Below are 22,373 nucleotides of genomic sequence, written 5' to 3' on the forward strand. Positions count from 1 at the left end.
ATAATGATGAGGCTGGTTCCTCTGGAATTCAGTGATGGGATGCATCCCTCACAATGAAGAATTGTCCTGAGTCCTATACATCTTTTGAATGTACCATCAGAATATTCATAGAGGTGAAAAGCTAGTTTATAGTCACATGAGCCATAATCACCTTCACTTTACACATATGTTTAAAAAAAAAAAAACAGCTGGGCGCAGTGGCTTATGCCTGTAATCCCCTGGCAGGTGAATCATCTGAGGTCAGGAGTTCTAGACCATCCTGGTCAACATGCGGAAACCTTATCTCTACCAAAAATACAAAAATTAGCCGGGTTTGGCGGCAGTCACCTGTAATCCCAGCTACTGGGGAAGCTGAGGCAAGAGAATCACTTGAACCCAGGAGATGGAGGTTGCAGTGAGCTGAGATTGTGCCACTAAACTCCAGCCTGGGTGACAGAGCAAGACTCTGTCTCAAACAACAACAACAAACATGATTTTATTAGATAACCTACCTGGAGTACAACTACCATGTTGACAGCTGTGTGTAAGTTGTCCTTCATTTTGTTTGGAACGCTTTCAACCTTAATCCACAGTTTTGTAATATCACATCATCCATGGCAATGCTGCTCACATAGTAATTGAGTCACCGAGACACTACCTCTATACCAGTCTCTGTCTGCAGCTGTCCTATCCATGATGACTGTATCTAGTTCTGTGAATATCCTAATTTAGTCCTTATTTCAAAATGTCAGATATAAAATAAACAGTGGCAGCACTATTCAATTAAATATGGCATTCCCATCATGCAAACATATCCATTGTTAAGTCCATGCCTCGACCAGGCGCGGTGGCTCACGCTTGTATCCCAGCACTTTGGGAGGCCAAGGCAGACGTTCAAGGAGTTCAAGACCAGACTTGGCCAACATGGTGAAACCCCATCCCTACTAAAAATACAAAAATTAGACTGGCGTGGTGGCGTGTGCCTGTAATCCCAGCTACTTGAGAGGCTGAGACAGGAGAATTGCTTGAAACCAGGAGGCGGAGTTTGCAATGAGCTAAGATCGCACCATTGCACACCTGCCTGGGCAACAAAGCGAGACTCCATCTTAAAAAAAAAAAAAAAAAAGTAAGTCCATGCCTCTGCCAGCTTCATATATGATTTTATTATCGTGACATTCCCTTTTAAAGTTATGGTGTTATATTGATTTCAAGATAGTAAAAGGGAGTTACAAAACAATGTTTGTTACAAACAGGGAAGATAGTAAAAGGGAGTTACAAAACAATCTTTGTTATAAACAGGGGTGTGGGATCTGGTTGGTTTAAGACTTATTGATCTACAAGCAATTAAACTTGCATGAAAACAGGAGATCTGTAGCTCTCAGACAAGCCTCACAGAGGTCTAGGATGCCCTAGAGAGGGCAAGGGGCACCCTGGAAGGACTAATCAACTTGTCAGGATCAGGACCTGATGGAGATTAAAACCAACCTACAGCAACAAGGTGAGAGGGCTGGGCTGGGCTTAGTTAGTCACAGAGCTCAGATTGGAATCTTATTTGAGCACACCCTGGATATATATATGGAGAGCGTTAGACCAATAATTCTTGGCAGGGCACCATGACTCACACGTGTTACCCCAGCACTTTGGGAGGCTAAGGTGGGAGAATCACTTGAGTCTCCTCAGGAGCAGCATGGGCAACACAGTGAGACGTTGTCTTTATAAATTAATGATAATAATAGTAATAATTCTTGAGTGCCTATGGTGGATCAGGCCTCATATGTGATGGGGGCACACATGCATCTCTTACATGCCACAGCAGTCCTAGGGTCGTTGTTAGTTCTTGCTTTACAAAGGAGGAAGCCCAGGTTTGGACAGTTAAAACAACTTGCTGGAGACCACACAATGATTCCTGAGTAGAGGCCTGCTTCCCTGCCTTCAAAGCTATTTTGTCAAAGGAAGTTTATATGTATTTGGTGTTGGATAAACAGTTGCTCTCAGTTTTTGATATTTTCTAAGAGTGATTGTGCAGCTTGGATAGCAACAATGGTGGGTGTATTAGTCCGTTTCATGCTGTTATTAAAAACTTCCCTGAGACTGGGTAATTTAGAAAGGAAAGAGGTTTAACTGACTCACAGTTCCACATAGCTGGGGAGGCCTCAGGAAACTTAAAATCACGGCGGATGGTGAAGGAGAAGCAAGCACCTTCTTCACAAGGCAGCAGGAGAGAGAGAAGAACGAAGGAAGAACTTCTAAACACTTACAAAACCATCAGGTCTCATGAGTGATCTCTCGCTGCCACGAGAACAGCGTGGGGGAACTGCCCCCATGATCCAATTTCCTCCTTCCCTCTAGGAGTGGGAGTTACAGAGTTACAATTCTTTTTTTTTTTTTTTTTTTGAGATGGAGTCTTGCTCTGTGGCCAGGCTAGAGTGCAGTGGCATGATCTAGGCTCACTGCAACCTCCACCTCCCCTGTTTAAGCAATTCTTCTGCCTCAGCCTCCTCAGTAGCTGGTACTACAGGCACGCGCCACCACACCCAGCTAATTTTGTATTTTTAATAGAGACGAGGTTTCACCGTGTTGGCCAGGATGGTCTCGATCTCTTGACCTTGTGATCCTCCCACCTCGGCCTCCCAAAGTGCTGAGATTACAGGCGTGAGCCACTGCGCCCGGCTGGGAGTTACAATATGAGATGAGATTTGGGTAAGGACAGAGAGCCAAGCCCTATCAGTGGGCTTCTTTAGGAAAGATGTGTCCTTGGGAAATAACTCTTGGCTCTCTGAGGGCTTGGCCACTCTGACTTTGATCAAACTGGCACCTGGCACACTTACTGGGTGAGGCAGGGGGCCTGTGATGACTTGGTGACTTGCTGCCCCTTTCTCACTGCAGTCGGCAATGTCAGGGCATTTGGTCCTTGCTGTGGGTGCTCCCATGTCTGTCTGGCCCTTGGCCTCTCCCTCTCCTGGTGGCCAGCTCTGCTGTGATCAGCCCAGCCTGCTGCTGGAGCTGTGTGTTGGTTTCCTACCCTTTCTTGGGCATTCTGGGCTCCAGGAACTGTTTGTTGGTTTCCTGTGGGCCATTCCTTTCCAGGACGGGCCCAGAGGCTGCCAACCTCCTAAGACCTGCCCACAGCCCTGTCTTGAAGTGAACTTCCCAAGAAGGTCCCCAGCTGAGCGAGGGGTGTCAGAAACAAGAATGGAGGCAGGAGAGTGTGTGCGCCTGCTTTTTAGAGTAGGAGTGTGTGCTCATGCATGAGGGGGAGGCTGACACTAACTTGGTCATGGATGACTGCCATTTTAAGCAGAACCAGATTTGCTGGCATGAATTGTTTAAATGATGGTAGACACAAGCACTGCAGGGAGATCCTCCCAGCCTAAATTAAGGAAGCCACAGAGGGAAAATATCCCAGGCCATCTTGCTCTACACCTCCCTCCCCCTGCCCAAGACTTCTGTCATCTGTGGGAATTTCAGGGCCTCACTGACACCCAAATGACAATCTTTTGTCATCATCCTGGAAGGTACCATGATGGTACCAAAGGACAACTGGGGAGCACTGGTTCCCTCCGCAGCCCCACACAAACACCCTCTTCATCCACTTCCTTAAGCCATCCCAAACAACCCACAGACTTAATACAACTATCATGCCTTCTGTCTGGGCAAAGCACCGTGTGTCTGTAGTCCCAGCTACTCAGGGGGCTGAGAGAGAGGAGGATTGCTTGAGCCCAGGAGTTCAAGGCTGTACTGAGCTATGATCACAGGTGTAAATAGCCACTACACTCCAGCATGAGCAACGTATTGAGACCCCGTTTCTAAATAAGCAAACAAAAATTGTGCTTTCTCTGCAAAAAGAGGGTCTAGGGAAGTACTTCTTACTTTCTTGTGCATTGAGATCACCTGGGGACCTTGTTAAGATGTAGATTCTGATTCAGGAGGTCTGGAGTGGGGCTCCAAGAACCTCCATTTATAACAAGCTCTCAGGTGATGCCAATGCTGCTCTCTCTCTCTCTCTCTCTCTCTCTCTCTCTCACACACACACACACACAAACACACACACACACACACACACACACACACACACACACACACAGCTTCATAGGCTCACAGAATTGCAAGTCTAGATCCATGTTCTTGGCTGGGCTCTGCCAGGAACTGCCAGGAGTTGCATCTCTCTCTGGACCTTGGTTTCTGCGTATTTGAGTCCCTCCCTACAAAGTCTGAAGCCTTGGATCCCCATCCGAACTCCCATGCAAACTCCACCCCATCCTGCCTGTGTGTCTTTGGGAGGATCATGTCCTTCTTTGGTCTTGGTGTCCCTGTTTACAAGTTGAGAGATGATGAGAGTCACCTGATCTGTGCAGGTCAGGACATATAAAGCTTGTATGTAAATAAATATATAAATAAAGCTTGTATGTAAAGGTGCCTAGCATAGTTCTTGGCAAAGTAAGGATCCATCAGTATGATTGAATTGGTTTGTGCATCTGGGAAGAATGAGCAGACTGCATACTGTGTGTTAGGGTGTAGGGAGGAATCAGACATGACCCCACCCTCTAGTCATCTGGGTGCACAGATTCTAGATTAAAGGATGGGGTAGGGTGGTAGCTAACAAGAAGATGGGAGAGGAGATGTTCAGTTCCTGGGGGATCTGATGAAGAATTAAAGCAGAAGCGTAGGAGATGGGGAATGGGAAGGTATGCTTGAAACCCCAAAGCAACTCTTGATGAGCGGGCATTAGCAGGAGGGCCCAGAACATTTTCTGACCCTTAAACAGTGAGAATGCATGTCTGCTGGGTAACAGTAGTGAGAGGGGTAAGGGCATGGGGGTGTTCATGCCCCAGCCGGGGGCTCTGGATGGTAGAGATGTCTGGGAGTTCTGATGGAATGGGGATGAGGAAGCTAAAGATAACCTGTTACAGTCTCTCAGGGCCTTAACCATTCTGGCTGGGGAACTGGGAAGTGCGGATGGGGTGTGCAAAGGAGGGCAGCTGTGATCGTATATTTCATCCTGAAAGCACTACGTGAGGATAACGGTGGTAGTGATGATGATGCCCTTATTTTAGTGTCATGGCAACATTTTCCAAGGGGTTGGAATTGGGTACCCTCATTAGTGTCATTTTTGTTTGAGAGATTTCAAGATTCCATCTAGGTGTCATTTTAAAATCTACTGAAAAAATAATCTTGAATGCAGGTCCCTGACCAGTTGGTTCCACGTAACTGCACTGCCTTCTGCTTCCACTAAAGCAATCCATGACAACATGAAAAAGTCATGGGAAACCTATCTGAGACTTAGTTTTTTCTTTTTCGTTTTGGAGCTGGGGGGGTCTCGGTGTGTTGCTCAGGCTGATCTAGAACTCTTGGGCTCAGACAATCCTCTGGCCTCAGCCTCCCAAAGTGCTGGGATTACCGACGTAAGCCACTGCACCCAGCTGGGACTTAGTTTTTTTGGTCAGGAAATGAAGGTGACCTTTGTGATCCCAGTGGGCCCTTGCGCTTGCGCGTAAGATGATTCCCAGCACTGCTCATGAAAAGTAGTAGTGATGGCAGAATAGTCTCTGCTCTCCATTTTTTTTCGAGGGGCGGTGGTGGAGGGGAGGCTGGGGATGGCATTTCCATTAAATGAGTTTCCATGTTGCTTTTCTTCACGCACCACTGACCTCGATGGAAAAATGAAGTCCCCGTCCCAGGAAAGAGACAGGTCTTGGGATTTTGGTGCATGAGAAAGGTCAAATGCCTTGCTCATTAATTAAAATCCCAAAACCTTCCTCTAGAGACCTAACTCTGTGGCTGTTTTGGATTTGTTTGTACAATGCCCTGCAGGCCTACGCTCTCAGGGAGTTCCAAGTGGCCAAATGTGACCAGAAAGTGTTTTTTTAAAGGCAGGCTGGAAGAGAAGTTGGTGAACGTCAGGATCCCACAGCGACCCCCAGGACGACCTGGTTGAGACAGTCACTGGGGGGCCTGGGTGCAGCCTGCTGCCTGGCCAGTAGGCGGCGCGCACACGCCGTGGGGACCGGGTCCGGGCGTGCGCGCGGCTGGTGGCAGCGGGGCCGCGCACGGCGGGGTCCGGGAGCCAGGCCGGCGCCCCGAAGCCATTTCCGGGAGGGGCGGGGCCGGCGGCGGCCGGGCCTCTAATCCTGGCGGCGGCGGAGGCGACCTGGGAGCCCGAATCTCTTGGCTCGCGAGTGGGTCGCGCGCTGAGGAAGACGTGGGAGGTGGAGCTAGCAGGCGTGAGAGAGTGTTCGAGGGAAGGAGACGGGAAGCTGGTTCTGGCGTGAGGAGGTGGAGGGACCGCTGCGGGCTCTGGGGGGCGGGGAGGGTCGGGATGGAGGCGCCGCGGGGTGAGAAGAGGACAGAGGCCGGGGGCGCGCAGAGGCGTGGGGCGGCTGTGGCCAGGGCGGAGACGGGCTGAAGGCGTGGGCACTGGCCGCCGAGGTCCGAGTGAGTGGACGGCAGGCGGGCGCGGGGCTGCAGTGGGGGCGGGCCTGGAGCTCACTCCTGCCGCCGAAGTAGGAGTGGGCGTGGGCAGCCAGGGTTTGCTGGTCCTCCAAAGGAAGGGGAGGCCTGCAAGGAGGGAGGCGTGACGACGGGAGCGAGGCTGGGCTACTTCTGAAAGGAGTGCGGAGGAGGCAGGACCCTGGCACTCTCAGGACCCCGGCACACCTCAGCCCGGGTTAGGTGGCCTGGGCTGGGCTCTGGGCTCCCCACCCTGATCGCGCGCAGACGGGGCGTCTCCCCTAGTATCCACCTGGGTGGAATGCTTTGTGGGAGTCTGGATCTGGATTCGTTTCATCAGCTGTGGGAGGGAAACCTAGTTGCAGCAGGATTTTGATTCGCTAGTCTGGTGCAGGGGGTGGAGTGTAATATCTGGGAATGAAATCTGAGCCTTCAAAGGAGGGGGAGAACCATAACTTGGCTACTCTGGCGAATCTAGGCGGGCCGGTGAGACAGTTTAAAGCTCTAGAAGTAAACAAACCTGGTTCCCTTTTACAGATTCTGAAGAAGGGGAGCACGGAGAGGAGACTGAACGAGGAAGATGCCTAGCACAGACCTTCTGATGTTGGTGAGCCTTTTGCAGACATCCTCCTGGTTCCAAGGCACTTGTCTCGTTTTTTTTTTAGTTCAAAGGATCCCAGTGTGTAGATTTCACCTCTGATGCTTGCTTTTGGTAGCTGAGCATTTCTGCCTCCTTTTATTTTGTTTTGCTTTGTTTCTTTTTGAAGACGGAGTCTCACTGTTGCCCAGGCTGGAGTGCAGTGGCGCGATCTTGGCTCACCGTGCAACCTCCACCTCCCAGGTTCAAGCGACTCTGCTGCCTTAGCCTCCTAAGTAGCTGGGATTCCAGGCGTGCGCCACCACACCCGGCTAATTTTTGTATTTTTAGTAGAGATGGGGTTTCGCCTTGTTGGCCAGGCTGATATCAAACTCTTGACCTTAAGTGATCCACTGGCCTTGGCCACCCAAAACGCTGGGATTTGCCACGCCCGGCTAATTTTTGTATTTTTAGTAGAGACAGGGTTTCACCATGTTGGCCAGGCTGGTCTTGAACTCCTAACCTCAGGTGATCCACCCGCCTTGGCCTTCCAAAGTGCTGGGATTACCACCAAGCTCGGCCAACCACCTTTTACTTTGGATGAATGATCAGGGTGAATAAATGGCTGAATTAAATATATCAGTACAGTATATGTAGAACTTAAAACATTGAAGACTCTTTTTCAAAATTTTTTTTTTTAAATAAATGAGACAGGGTCTTGCTATGTTGCTCAGCCTGGAGTTCAGTGGCTGTTTACAGGTATAATCATAGCTCACTGCAGCCTGGAACTCCTACTTCAAGCGATCCTCTTGCTTCAGCCTCTGGAGTAGCTAGTACTAGGAGCACGAGCCACCTCTCCTGGCTTTCTTTTTCTAATTATTGCAGTTTTAATCCCTCCCTTTCCATACTAACAGAGCAGATTTGAAACCTCTGTTATTATATTTTATCAGGATCTGCCATGTATTAGTTCATCTTGAGTGTTTGTCTTCCAGATTAGAGTTATGGTTCCCTGGCAGGCAGATATCATGTCTACTTTTTTAGAGATGAATAAACACCTAGCATGGTGCTCTGAATATAGTAAGTGCTTAACAAATGCTTGTTGGATTGAACCAGTCTTTATTTAAGTTCTTTTGTTGGGCAGAGAGGTATGCCTGTTTTAGAGGCTGTTTTCTTGCCTCCTGGGATCTTTCTGTGCTGTTGTACTGAGCAGGGAACAATAGTGTTGCTAAATGTGTGTTTACCAAAATGGCATTTTATTTTTGGGACATTTATGATTCTTTACAAGCTTTTCAGTGTGAGAATTGTGGGGAGTTCATAGCTGTGAAACTGTGATATAGAAAAAGTGTCCGGGTTTAGTTTTTTTTTTTTTTTTTGAGGTGGAGTTTGCTCTTGTTGCCCAGGCTGGAGTGCGATGGCATGATCTCCGCTCACTGCAACCTCTGCCTCTTGAGTTCTTCAAGCGATTCTCCTGCCTCAGCCTCCCGAGTAGCTGGGATTACAGGCGCATGCCACCATGCCTGGCTAATTTTTGTATTTTTAATAGAGATGGGATTTTGCCATGTTAGCCAGGGTCTCAAACTCTTAACCTCAGGTAATCTACTGCCACGGCCTCCCAAAGGGCTGGGATTACTTAAAGGTGTGAGCCACTGCACCCAGCCAAGGATTTTTTTTTTTTTTAAATAAGTCACTTCTCTCAGTGCAAAATCAGTGATTTAAAAACAATTCATTTCTCTCTTTTATCTCACTATCCCAGAGAGTGGGCTGGTGTCACTAGGAAACTGGCAAAAACTGGTAGTGAGGTTTTCTTATACTCAGTGCTGACATCGTAGTGGCATAATTTGTAAGGTCTGCAGGGGGAATAGAGAAGAGAGAAACTAAGTTTTGATCCGTTGCATTGTGATTTGAGGCGGGGAACTAGGATGATTTTAGGTTGTGTGTGAGAGACATAAGTGAATACTTAGGTTATCCACAGATCCCAATGAAAAGTTCATCGAAAATGGTTTCTTGCCCCAAATTTCGTAGATTTTTAATAAATAGCCATATATGACTTAAAATTCTTATTAAGAGAGCATTGTGTTAGAAATATTGGAAACTATAAATAAGCAAAAGGAACAGGGGTTTGTTAATTCCCCCTATCTCCTACATCCCCCTTCATTCCCCTCTACCCCTGGAGTAATTTATCACCCAGAAATAACTGCTGTGAGCATCTTGGATAGTTAATGCAGAGTGACTTGTAGTAATTGACAGTTTCTGTTTTTCCTCTTATAGATGGATGTGTTTATGTAAATTATAGGTTCTTATATGTAAGTAGGATATTTCCCCATGCACAGAGATGTGCCTATTACTTCTAGGGCCTATGTGTTTACTTTAATAGAGCAATGACTGCTTTTACTCAGAATATTATCTTTGGAATCAGTTTTGTTTTGAGGTATTTGTCTGGCTGTTGCCACCACCTTTTTTGACTTCCTCACCTGTTAATCTAGAATGTTTAGAAGTGTTGCTTTGCTTGTTGCTGTAAGGAATTAATTTACATAGATGCGAGTGGCCCTAGACAGTCATCACTTTCTGAAGAAAACATACATGTTGCATGAAGTGCTTTCACTGGAAAAGCTGTCATTCATTCCTTGACTGTAATGTATAATACTATTTGGGACTAAATGGTGAAGAACCAGTGACCAAGACTGGGTTTTCAGTGGCACACTAAACCATCAGTGTATGAGGTGTTTCTCTAACTATGTTATGTGATATGTAAGATGCATTCTTAACCCTCCAACTGGGACGGAAGGACCTAAGTGAATGAAAAAACCTCAGTGCAGTGTAACATCTCAGAATTAGAAACAATCTTAGAAGTCATGTGATGCAGCTTCTTTTTTTTTGGAGGCTAGGTCTCACTCTGACACCCAGGTTGGAGTGCAGTGGCATGATCTCAGCTTACTGCATCCTTGATCTCTGGGGCTCAGATGATCCTTCCACCTCAGCTTCCAGAGTAGCTGGGATGACAGGCGCATGCCACCACCCCTGGCTGATTTTTGTATTTTTTTGTAGAGATGGTATTTTGCCATGTTGCCTAGGCTTGTATCTAACTCCTGGGCTCAAGGGATCCAACTGCCTTGGCCTCCTAAAATGCTGGGATTACAGGCATGAGCCACTGCACCTGGCCTGTGATGTGGCTTCTTACACCCGAGTCTTTTGAAGAGTATCTCTGATAAGTGGATATCCAGTCTTCCATCTTTTCTGCTAATGGAATAAGTGAGCAGAAGGTAGAAAACAATACTAGGTGGATTTAGGAATAGTATTGTTAACTCCGATAGCTAATGTTTATTCAGCATGTATTACATGTTAAGTGTGGGAATGCTGTACTTAATTTTCACAAAAACCTTTTGGCATCCTTCTTTTATAGACGAAAAACTAGACTTATAGAGGGTAACCACATCAGTTGAGTGGTGGAGCCAAGATTGGCCTCAGTTGGTCTGACTTCACATCCTTCCCTCTTATCTACTTCGTGTGCTAACCCCTGATAAGGGCAGAGGTTGCTGACCATTGTGACTGATAGGAGAAGGTCTGTGTGGAGCAGATGGGGTAGGATGGCTCTGGCCTCTAGGGGGCACTTTGGGAATGGGGGTCAGGGGGAGGAGGGAATATTTTTTCTTCTACCGTAGTCTTATCTGAAAATACATGTTTTATTAAATCTTGTTTATTGGGTCGGGCGTGGTGGCTCATGCCTGTAATCCCAGCACTTCGGGAGGCTGAGGTGGGCAGAGCACTTGAGGCCAGGTGTTCTAGATCAGCCTGGCCAACGTGGCGAAACCCTGTCTCTACTAAAAATGCAAACATTAGCTGGGTGTGATGGCACACGCTTGTAATCCCGGCTACTCGGGAGGCTGAGGTGGGCAGAGCGCTTGAGGCCAGGTGTTCTAGATCAGCCTGGCCAACGTGGTGAAACCCTGTCTCTACTAAAAATGCAAACATTAGCTGGGTGTGATGGCACACGCTTGTAATCCCGGCTACTCGGGAGGCTGAGGTGGGCAGAGCACTTGAGGCCAGGTGTTCTAGATCAGCCTGGCCAACGTGGCGAAACCCTGTCTCTACTAAAAATGCAAACATTAGCTGGGTGTGATGGCACACACTTGTAATCCTGGCTACTCGGGAGGCTGAGGTAAGAGAATTGCTTGAACCTGGGAGTTGGAGGTTGCAGTGAGCTGAGGTTGTACCACTACGTTTCAGCCTGGGCAACAGAGCGAGACTGTCTCAAAACAAAAACAAAAACACACAAACCAAATTGTGTTTTATTTTCCTTTACATCGCATTTAAGGTGTTATATTGAAATTTTAAAATTTTTTGTGTCTGCAGGTGTAGTGTTACAGTCTTTAAATGTCATTTCAGAATAGCAAAAGGGCATTACAGAATATTTGTTATAAAAAGCTGGCGTTGGGTCATAGGGTTGAAAACTACTTGTGTGGACAGTATGCTGTGAGAGAAAACCTGGAGATGACCTGGAGTCCACGTATAACAAGCCTTGAATCTGGACTGAAGGGCTTGGGCTGGCAGCCCTCAGTGAGTTCCTGTCTTCAATTTTGTTCTCATTTGATTAGGACAGTTTGCTTACCTTTTTCCATTTGGTCACATGTGACATGCCATAGACTGCAGTACTTTCCACCTGTGTCTCAGAGAATAAAATGAGTGAGTGCGTTCATCTGCTGAGAGTTGCGATGAGTCAGAGGGAATTCAAGTCAGGTAGTTTTGTAGCAGCCTTTCTCCCCCTTGGCAACCATTCTTTTTATTCATACTCTCCTCTTTGGTGCTAGAGGTGGTATCACTTTGCAAGTTGCCAAATACTTGTAGTTTTTAAGGAAAAGGTACTTTATAAAGCCAGGTCTACCCCTTAGGTGGCTTTTTTCTCTTCCCATCAGAAAATGATGACTAAATTAACTGGTATTCATAGATGAATCAAGGTTAGCATGTGCAACCTGGTGGTGCTAGGTGGGGTTTGAGTGATAATTGCTTATCAGGGCAGTGGTTCTTGACCAGGGGCAATTTTTCTGCCCCACCCTGGGGACATTTGGCAATGTCTAGAGACTTTTGGGTTGTCACACCTGATGAGTTCTGCTGGCATCCAGTAGGTAGAGGCTAGGGATGCAACAAAATATCCTACAATGTACACAGTCTCCCGAACCAAGAATTATCTGGCCTAGAATGTCAGTAGAGCTGAGGTTGAGAAACTGGTCTGAAGTTTCTTACCATAGATACCTACGTATCTGTGTAGTCTGTGCTTTCTTATGGGCAGGGGAGTGATTCTTTTCTTGGAGGTTAACGTGTCTGTTATTGTGTCACTTAGGGTTATTTTGTTCATGGGTCAAGCCTTGCTGCTCAGAAATATATATTGAAGAGTGTGCAGTGTGCGTGATCTTCTAATGCTTTCCTTTGCAACATTTCTGCACCACTCTTGTTTTGCAAACAGTAGGCTTCCCTCAGTTTTGTTTTTGGGTTCAAAAATGGAATCTTTCCAGGTCCCCGAGCCTCTTTATCTGTGATTCATGAATCTTTTTCAGGGATGCTTGCTTTCTGAATCTCAAGTGGGATTTAAGTAATAAACTGAAAAGTGACCATCGGAGCTCTGTTCTATTATTAGAGCCTTGTGTCTCGTTTGTAGGATTTGCTAGAAGAAAGGGAAGATTCACTGGGTTGGGTAGATAGGACATTAAAAAGTTGGTTGACGTTTGAGTGGCCATTGTAGTCTGAGCACTGTATTTGGCATTCTCCTCATGTTATAAGTGAAACAGATCTGTAATAATTTCCACAGCCTTTGGTTTAAAGGAAAAGGGAGTTCTAAACAGAATCCAAATCCCAGTATTTGACTTAGCTTTTCAGTCTATGTGTCAGGAATTTTTAGTAATATTTGCCTTCTTAATTAGGTTTTACCCAATCTAATATTATATACAGTTTGTACACATGGGTGGCAGAATTGAGAATCAGGCTGTGGTTAAGAATTTCCAAAGGGAATTGATGTGGATCAGTCTGTATGTGTAAACATACAGAATGCAATTACTGAGAGAAAAACCATGCTGTGGGGGAAGGGGAGATAGGGCCCTCTGAGAAGATGGAATAGTGAAGGCTGTGAGTAGTTTGTGGATATATCAGTCATATCTTGGCATACTCCAGCAGCATACTGGGGGATCAAGGGACTATTTACAAGGCTGAGCAGGTTTAAGGAAAACATCTAGGTGAAACATCTAGGGGCTAGCTAGCAACAGGAGAGCCATTATCACTCTTAAGCCTGTGAGAGGGCAAGGAAGGGAGTCGTTTCTGGAACTTTGAGAGAGTTGAGATGAAGGAGAAGGTAACCTGTAGGAATCCCAACCAGTGACCCAGCAGGAAGGAAATCAAGGGGAATAAATACTTCAAAGTCTTTTCCTACCCTCTGATCTGCTGTAGCCTCCCATTGGTCTAACCCAACTGGAAACCAAAGGTTAAGAAGTCTGGTTGATATGGGTCAGAGGGTTATATCCGGAGGCACATAGCAGAGCTGGAAAAGGCTAGGTGGAGGATCTGGAGGAGGAGATCATCTGGAGGGGAGAACACCCAGCATGCTGGAGTTCAGGTCAAGTTCGTCTTAAAAGGCACAAGTCAGGAGATAATTATTGAACAGAAGCTTGAAGGTGGATAGGATATGGATTGTTACAGAAAGGGCATGTTCTCACTGATTGTAACAGGATAGATTCAGAGGCACACAGTTGCCAAAGCTTTGACAAGCCCAGATCTGCTTTGTTCCAGTAGTAGCCTTAGAATCTTAATTGCTTGAAGGGCCTTTAGAAGTTCTGCAGTCCAGCTCTCTTGCTGCCTAGGGATCCCTCTGCTCCCTGTCAGGAGTGAGTGCCGCATACTTTCTCAGGGAGTTCTTTACACTGTTGTTCAGCTTGACTTTTTAGAAAATTTTTCATGTGTCCAGATCACTAATTGCATCAGCTAGAATTAGATTTGAGTGTATATAACAGAAAAACCTAAAGTAATAGATATTTTTTTAAAGATATAAATGTGTTTCTTTAAAGTAAGGGAAAACTGGCTGGCATGGTGGCTCATGCCTGTAATTCCAACACTTTGGGAGGCTGAGGTGGGCGGATCACTTGATGCCAGGAGCTCAAGACCAGCCTGGGCAACATGGTGAAACCCTGTCTTTATTAAAAATACAAAAATTAGCTGGGTGTGGTGGTAGGCACCTGTAATCCCAGCTACTTGGGAGGCTGAGGCAGGAGAATCACTTGAACCAGGGAGGTGGAGGTTGCAGTGAGCCGAGGTCATGCCATTGCACTACAGCCTGGGTAACAGAGTGAGACTCTGTCTCAAAAAAAATAAATAAATAAAAAATAAAATAGGACATTAAAAAGTTTATTTATTTATTAGAAATAAATAAATAAAAATAGGACATAAAAAATAAAATAAAGAGAAAACAGGAATAGGCAGTTCCTGGCTGGTAAGGCCATTCCTGGGTTTTTGGGGCTCCAGGCTGCTCTGTCATGTCGTTCCACTATCAGTAGTGCATCCCCTCCTGGCCAGGGTGGCTGCCTGGGGTTCCGCCTGTCAGGGTCATGTTTCATTCATGAAGAGGAAGAGGAAAGGGAAAAAGAAGGCCTTGCCTTTCTTTTATAAATTCTTTTGGAATTTATTATACGTGCAGAAGAGTATAGAAAGCACATGTCTGCATTTTAATGAACAATAATAAAGAAAACAATGATACCAGATTAGGAAATAAAACATTTACCTCTAACTCTGTTACATATAACTCCTTTACATAACTTCTCTACACTTCACTCTGTTACATATATTTCCTTCCTTCCCCCTAAGGGATAACCACTGCCCTGACTTGTAGAATAATTATTCCCTTGCCTTTTCAAAAATAGTGTTAACCACCTGTGTATGCATCCGAAGTTTAGTTTGTTTTTCTTAACTTGATTTACATGGATATATATGTATTTTCATTTTTATGATTTTCCTGTGTTGCTCAGTATTCATGAGATTCATCCATGTTATTGCATATAGTTTAAGTTCATTCATTTGCATCGCTGTGTATATAGTATTGTGTGACTAAACTGCCATTATTTATTCATTTGACTTATAATTCATATTTGGGTTGTTTGCATTTTGAGACTTTTTCAAACATTACTTTTATGAACTTTCTTGTATAACAAGTAATTACAAATGCAAGAGTTTTTCTGGGATTTATGCCTGGAAGTGGAATTGCTGATTGTAAAGGCATACATCCCTAACTTCACTAGATACTGCTAAACTTTTCTAAAAAGGCCAATACAATTTATACCACTATCAACAATATATGAGAACCTGATATTTATAAAGCTGCTTTTGCCAATCTGGTAAGCGGGTAAATCTGATTGTAATTTCCATATGCATTTCCTGATAAGTGATGTGATTAAGTACCCTTTTAAGTATTTACCAACCACTTGGATTTTCTGTTTTGTGGCTGCCTCTTCAAGTCATATGCCTTATCAGTTATTTCTCCTTTTTAATTCTATTATTAATAGATTTTGCTGTATATATGCTGAGGTTTTGTTACTAGGTGCATTCAGATTTAAAATTGTTACATCTTGTAAGTTGAGCTTTTCATATAATTTGCTTGTTGGCATAACACAATATAGCTGCATCAGCTTTTTGTCATGAAATAGGAAACTGCAAATGCATGGTGAATGAATGAGTTGCCTGTTAGTATAGGCAGAAACTGCAGAACAATCCTCCTAGCCCATTATTCAGGCTTTATGTATCAGTGATTTGTTCTGTTATTCCATAAAGTGAATGAGTCATTTTTGAGTTTAAAAAATCATAGGGCTTTCTTTTTTGAGCCCCAATTTGCATACAGTAAAAGACACAGATCTTAATTGTGCAGGACAGTTAATATTTTTCTATGAATATACTCCCCAATCAAGATATTAAACATTTCCAGCACTCCAGCCAGCTTATGTCCCTTCCCATTTGATACCTACCGAAGGTAATCATTCTTCTCACCACAGGTTAGTTTTGCTGATTTTGAACTTTACATAAAATGGAAACATACAGTAGATGGTCTTTTGTGAGTTGCGTTTTTGCTCAACATTGTGTCTGTGAGATTCGGTCATGTTCTCAGGTAGCACTGGTTTTTCTTTCTGATTGCTGGGTAGTGTTGCAGTGTATAACTTTATTGTAACTAATTTGTTCTGTAGTTGTAGGACATTTATGTTTCCAATTTTTTGGCTATTGTGAATGACACTGCTGCCTTCTTGAACATGTCTTGGTAAACATAAAATGTAAATAGAGTTGTTTTATGGTAATATGTACTGCCAAACAGTTTTCCAAAGTGATTGTACTAATTTACACTCCCAGAGAGTTTTCATATATAACTTCTGGATTTAGCTTTGGGCAACAAATGTTAAATTTCCGTCATATGCATACCACACATGGAGGAGAGCCCTGAGAACTCTTTCCTGAAACTGTATAGGCACTTTTATTTTATTTTTTTATTTTTATTTTTTCTGAGATAGGGTTTCACTCTGTTGCCCAGACAGGAGTACAGGGGTGCAATTATGGCTCCCTGCAGCCTTCAACTCTGGAGATCTAATCATCCTCATTGAGAAGCCTCAGGTTCCCAAAGTGCTGGGATTATGGGTGTCAGCCACCATGCCCAGCCTGTACAGGCAATTTTAAAATGTGAAATGCCCTTCCTTTTCTGTAATTTTCCCAGAGAGTAAAGCCTACTGCATTCTTGTTTATCTAGTCTATAAATATTAATACACATTTGATGGGAACAAAGCAACCTTAGTTCTGTTTGAGTATGAAAAGGGCCCTGTTAAGGGCAGAATTTAAAATATTTGTAGTAGTTAATTCTCAGGTTAAAATCGTAATCTTCTAGAATGCTTTAGATTCTAAGTGGCTGTTGTAGTATAGTCACACTTTATACTCAGTATCAGGGGACCATGTTGTTTGAAGACTTTTGCTGAAGCATTTAATTCCATTCTTTTGAATTCATTTCAGCAGGTGGGTCTAAAAAGGAATCGATAATTCTGTATTGAGTTCCAGTCTTAATGGCATTGAGTCTTTGAGACAATTGAGGCAAATTGAAAATTCTGTTTTTATATTCTTCCAAAATGGGATGTAAGGCAAATATAAGGATGCCATGGTAAGTCTGCTCCTTGTCCGACTGTATTGGGTCAGAGTGGAAGAAGGCCTAGGATTCTGTACCCAGTCCTTTCTGAAAATGTTTTCAAATATTTTCCCAAGAGTCATGACCACAGCAGTCAACAGTCTGTTTGGCTGACTGAAAACATATAGGTGTATGATCTGTAAAGATAGTAACTGATTTAATCCTGTTTTATAGGTAGGCCAGAGGGCACTTGCAGCCTTCTGATTGATTTAGTAGATTGTTGAGAGTTGAGTTGACTTAACATCTTTCTTATAAAACTGAGGAATAGCTCGTTATTAAGGTGTTTTATTACCACTATGTGTAAGAAAATATAATGTAGGTATGGGAATCAAACTACTTAAAGCCTCTCCCAGCTCCTTTGTGACTGTGAAGGTTGCTTTTCCTTATTGCTTATTGAAGAGAAAAGGAAAAGGTTTATCATCAGAGAATTCAGGTTCATGCAATATTTAATGATTGTTTATTATCTGCAGTCATTTTCTTATTACCTTATCTTTTTAATATTCACAACAACCCTGTGAGTGGATGGTGGTATCTTTTTTTCTTCTGAACTTTTTGTTGAATTATCCCAATGGCATCTGTTTTTGCAGATGAGCAAAATCCAGCTGCATAGAGGTTTCATGTTGTGCCACACATCAAACAGCTTCTAAGTGAGAGCTAAAATTAGATCCCAAGGTTTTGATTACCAGTCCAGACTTTCTAGGACACCACAGCGGCCTTTCTGTAGAACACATTAACATGACTGAAAGAGTCCACAAGAGCAGTGGTGAGGTGTCAGTTCAAGGGAATACACAAAGGTCACTGTCCTTTTCACATATCTGGGTAGTTGCTACAGTGTGTGCTTAGGAATTGCTGAAAAAAAAAAAAAGTTCTTTAAAAGTTACATCATTTTAATGTAGTTAATAATCCTGATTATAAACTCTTAAAAACATACCTTTAGACAAGTTATTCTTAGGTAGTTATGGTTGCTTTCATTTGGAGTCCAGAGCTTTACTCTCTATTTCTGGAATTGCAATTTCTGCTGTCCTTGGCCCATTTAGAAACTTTTTTCAGAAGGCTTTTTCAATTTTATTTTTTATTAAAAGAAATCCTGTGAATCCAAAGAATGTTAGGTGGTGGTTCTTAGCTGAGGGGACATTCGGTGAACACAGATGGAATTGTGAGGTCATGATGCTTTCTTAAGTGTACTGCTCTCACAGTTGTGCAGCCATCCCCACGATCAATTTTAGGATGTTTTCCAAAGAAACCCAGTACTCAGCAGTGACTTCTTTATTTCCTTCCCTCCAGTCCTCGGCAGCTACCAGTCTAGTTTCTGTAGATCTGCTTAGTCAGGACACTTTATGTAAATAGAATCATACAGTAACTATGTGGTCTTTCCCGATTGACTTTTTCCACTTAATGTTTTTAAGGTTCATCCATGAGGTAGCATGGATCAGAACTGCACTCGTTTTTGTTGCAGTTATGGGGCTTTTCCTACAGAATTTTAAGTAATGGATATATCTCACAGTGTGTCTTGTTCTCACCTACAGGAGACACAGGGGACTTGGGCTTACTTTACTTATATAGGATCTTTTGTAATATCGAGGCTATTTCTGTGATTTACCGTAGAATAGAAGTTATTAACTAGGGAATATGGACCGCCTTTCGGATGTCCTGAATTCTTCCTAATTACATAAGATTTTATGTTCACAAGCATTTTCTGGGGGTTGGAGGAGTCTGGGGAACAGTGAAGATCTCTAGCTTTTGTTAAAAGGTAATTTTCAAAAAGTAAAATCCTGACTCTCATACAGATATAAAATGAACGTACGTTGAAGATTTTATTTTACTCCGAAAGAGGAAGCCAGGCAGATGTTATAACTAGCTCAAAGGAGAAGTCCAAAGAGCTGCTCATTTATAGATCAGGAATATGAAATGAATGTGCAGATGGAGGCAAAATTACCATCTCTCCTACAGAGAGGAAAGTCAGCTGAACCCTCACCTGACAAGGCACAATTTGCGTATTTAGAGATGTCGATTAGTTTGCATTGCTATCAGTTATCTACAACTTTCATAGTCATAAACAGCCTTCTCCTAATCAGAATCTGGTAACCCGGAGGGGTGTCCAAGATAATGCATAATTTTTCCTTGGAAGCCGTAGGGAAAAACTCTCTCAAAAGGTGTTTTTTCTCTACTCTCACACCACAACATTCAACACAGAAGACTTCCATGACCAAACGTGTGGGATTTTCCCCCCCACACTCTAAGCAGCAGACATCACTGGAGGGTTAAGGGCTCAGTCCCCAAGACTCCCCCACCCGCAACCTGTCGCAAGTCTGGTCCTTTGAAATGTCTGACTGACTGTCTGCAGGGTGAGGTTCCCACGACCTCTTCTTTGGGTTTGATTAATTTGCTGTAACAGTCCACATAGGGAAACATTTAACTTAAGTTTACAGGTTTATTTTAAGGGATATTGCAAAGGTTACAAATGAAGAGATCCATGGGGCGAGGCATAGGGGAAGGGGTTCAGAGCTTCCATGCCTTCCCTGCATGTGCCACCTTCTGGGAACCTCCATGTGTTCAGCTATCTGGAAGTGCTCTGAACCCTGTCATTTTGGGCTTTTCTGGAGGCTTCATTACATAGACAGGATTGACAACCATGTAGAAATCTGACTGGACACAGGGGGCATGACCTCATGCTAATAGGCTGACCAGAAACCCAGCAAGGCCTGTCTGTTTAGGTTCTCCTTGGTCTTTCTGTGCAGCTTTCCTTCCTCCAGAATATGGGGCACAACCCTCTTAGGAATGAAGGTTTTTTGACCCACGATTGGGCTAGAATCTTGCCTTAAGGCAGGTAAAAGGAGGAAAGGAGAAGGTTGAGAGAGATTGTTTCCTGAGGCCCAAAGTGCCCCAGCATTATAACAAAAGACTGTAACAAGGGCTCTGAGGGTCTTGAACCAGGAACCATGGATGTAAACCAATGTATACATAGAACATCACAGAAGCACACTTTCCCCCTCACTTTCAATAGATTATCAAAAAGTCTGAAACTCTTCCAAATATTAATTTTAAATTAAATTTACTCAGCTTACTTCAGCTTTTAAAAGTAGGTCCTTGGTAATTTTGAAGGTGCACTTTCCACAGGGTATTGGTTAAAGGTCAGAGACCCAGGGATAGGTCCCTGCTTATTCTTTTCAGCAGGCTTACGTGTTGGGAATCTCCAGAGAAATAGCTTTAGTTAGGTTACACTTCTCAGCAAATATTCAATATTTCTCAACTCTTATAGCAGTGTGACTGTCGTAGGGAAGGAAATTCTATAAATGGTTATGAAAAGTCATAAGTGTCTTAACTCTGTGACAAAGATACAGAATTCTGTTAGTAAGATAACTATGGGACGGGAGAAGTCGGCTAACCTCTGCCCTTCTTCCCCAATTGTGATATGCTCAGAGAAGTTAGGACTTCTTTCTATGTGAGAAATATGGATCGTTTCCACTGGATCTTGCTTATTATCCATGAAGTTATCATTTCTAGTGTTCAGAGAATAATGAACCTTATTTGTACTTTGAAATATAACCTTTATACATGTGCACAGTAGTTCATTTAGCTATTTATTGTTAGAGATTCTGGGAGTTCATAGCAAACTTAGCAACATTCCATGTGCAAATTTGTATATTTTTCCCCTCATATCTTACCTGCTTGCCTTAGGCTGGTAGGACAAAATCCGTAATTACTCTTACCTCTGTGTCCCTCCCTGTGTGTTCCTCTGCTTATTGAATTTAGTTTTATGCATTTTAGTCTTCTCTACTAGTATAAGCTCCCCCTGGTACTTTTAAAAATGCATTTCAGAAGAGAGGTGCTCAGAATTGTTACTAGGTAGATCTAGCATGTGCCTTCACTTGATGGCTTGTTCTGACCACAAGTGAGTTAATAAAAGTGACCATTTAGCAGTGTTTCGGATTCAACTTTTAGGAGCTTAGAAGCTTTGGTTTTCCATGAGTGCGCTTCTGATGACTTAACATTTCGTATCTGTGTCTTTTCTGTGGCCCAGATGGTTTTGTTATTTCAGGGGTGGAAAGATGCTTTGCCTGAATACTCCTGTGCTAAGTGTGGAGCAATTAGTGCTTGGGGAATAGTACTGTGCATACATATCTGATAAGGCATGGCTAGAAGGGAAGATGTAGACTCTTAAGTTTTTTGAGACGAACTCCTCAGATACTGGATCTCTTGACTCAACGTAGTGGAATTTTGGGGGAAGTATGTGGTTGGCTTTTTGTCTCCTAGAAAATGATGATTCAGTTTCCTCAGATGTTTCTCACAGTCAGTGCTGGTTGCTTGGAATGGCTGTTTGGTTTTGTTGCTCAATTCTTACTTCTTTAACAACCCAAGGGAATTTTCCCTTTGGGGTTGTGATGTGTTTGTAATGATAAACTTTACTTCCTTTTGAGGCTCTAAAGACAATAGTGTTTTCTTACCTGTTTATTTTGCACTTTGAAGTTCTGTAGACTGTAATATGAAAGAAAATTAGATTAAATTAGCATTGCTTTCTTTTTTTTTTTTTTTAGGGCAGAAGTTGGTAAGAAAAAATATACTAACTCTCTGAGTCTCTTCTGTATTTTTTAACTTCACTTCCTAATCTGAGGCTCAGTCCTTAGAGTAACATTTGATCTTAAAACTTTTAAGGCAGTGGGTGAACTGGGTAGAACAGATTTTTCTTTTTCTCAACAGCCCATTCCTGCTTTAAAGCTCAGATTTATGGTCCTTCTGGAAAAAATATTAAGTGTTGAGTAGTTCAGGAAAATGCATACCAAATTCTTTCTTCTTTGCAGGATTGTGAGGTAGAAGATTTTGATTTTTATTAATATCTGGCCAAAGAATAAATATTAGCCAGGAACAACGAATTGATATCTAGTAGAGTGATGTGACTGGGCCCTCACTGTTAACCAGGGAAGCTTGGTGGATCTTTTCCCCACTACTTGAATACCAGCTTGGTGATGGGGTGTCAGTAGTATAAGTCAACTATTGGGTCATTTTCTAATAAAAGAAAAGGTTGAGGAGGAGAAGGGATTCTTAAATAGGGTTGCCTATCAGAATCACCGAGGGAGGTTTACAAAATACACATTTCTGGGCTCCATTCTGTACTCAGTGACGCTCTGGGTGGGATATTCTGACCCAAGAAGATGATTCATCCAGGAATCATGCTTCTTGTGGTGGTAG

At 43.5% G+C, this 22,373-nt stretch overlaps 1 protein-coding gene across 7 annotated transcripts in view; it reads left to right on the forward strand.

Moving 5' to 3' along the window:
• The window catches only part of SGPL1 (sphingosine-1-phosphate lyase 1), an 83,934-nt gene that overhangs the window by 15,785 nt on the left and 45,776 nt on the right, over positions 1-22,373 (forward strand). Inside the window, exons 1-2 of one of the 7 annotated variants that reach the window (XM_012460299.2) lie at positions 6,090-6,252; positions 6,964-7,033. In XM_012460299.2, coding sequence (XP_012315722.2) covers positions 7,007-7,033 — 27 coding nt within the window. In that variant the 5' untranslated portion in view covers positions 6,090-6,252; positions 6,964-7,006. Of the gene's footprint in view, positions 1-6,089; positions 6,253-6,624; positions 6,644-6,729; positions 7,034-22,373 lie in introns of those variants that run through there. The other 6 variants (XM_012460300.2, XM_064374241.1, XM_012460304.3 and 3 more) reach the window with 6 other exon arrangements.

The sequence above is a fragment of the Aotus nancymaae genome, unplaced genomic scaffold (assembly GCF_030222135.1).
Source record: "Aotus nancymaae isolate 86718 unplaced genomic scaffold, 86718_ANA_hifiasm-v0.15.2.pri h1tg000010l, whole genome shotgun sequence".
NCBI classification, from domain to species: Eukaryota; Metazoa; Chordata; class Mammalia; order Primates; family Aotidae; genus Aotus; species Aotus nancymaae.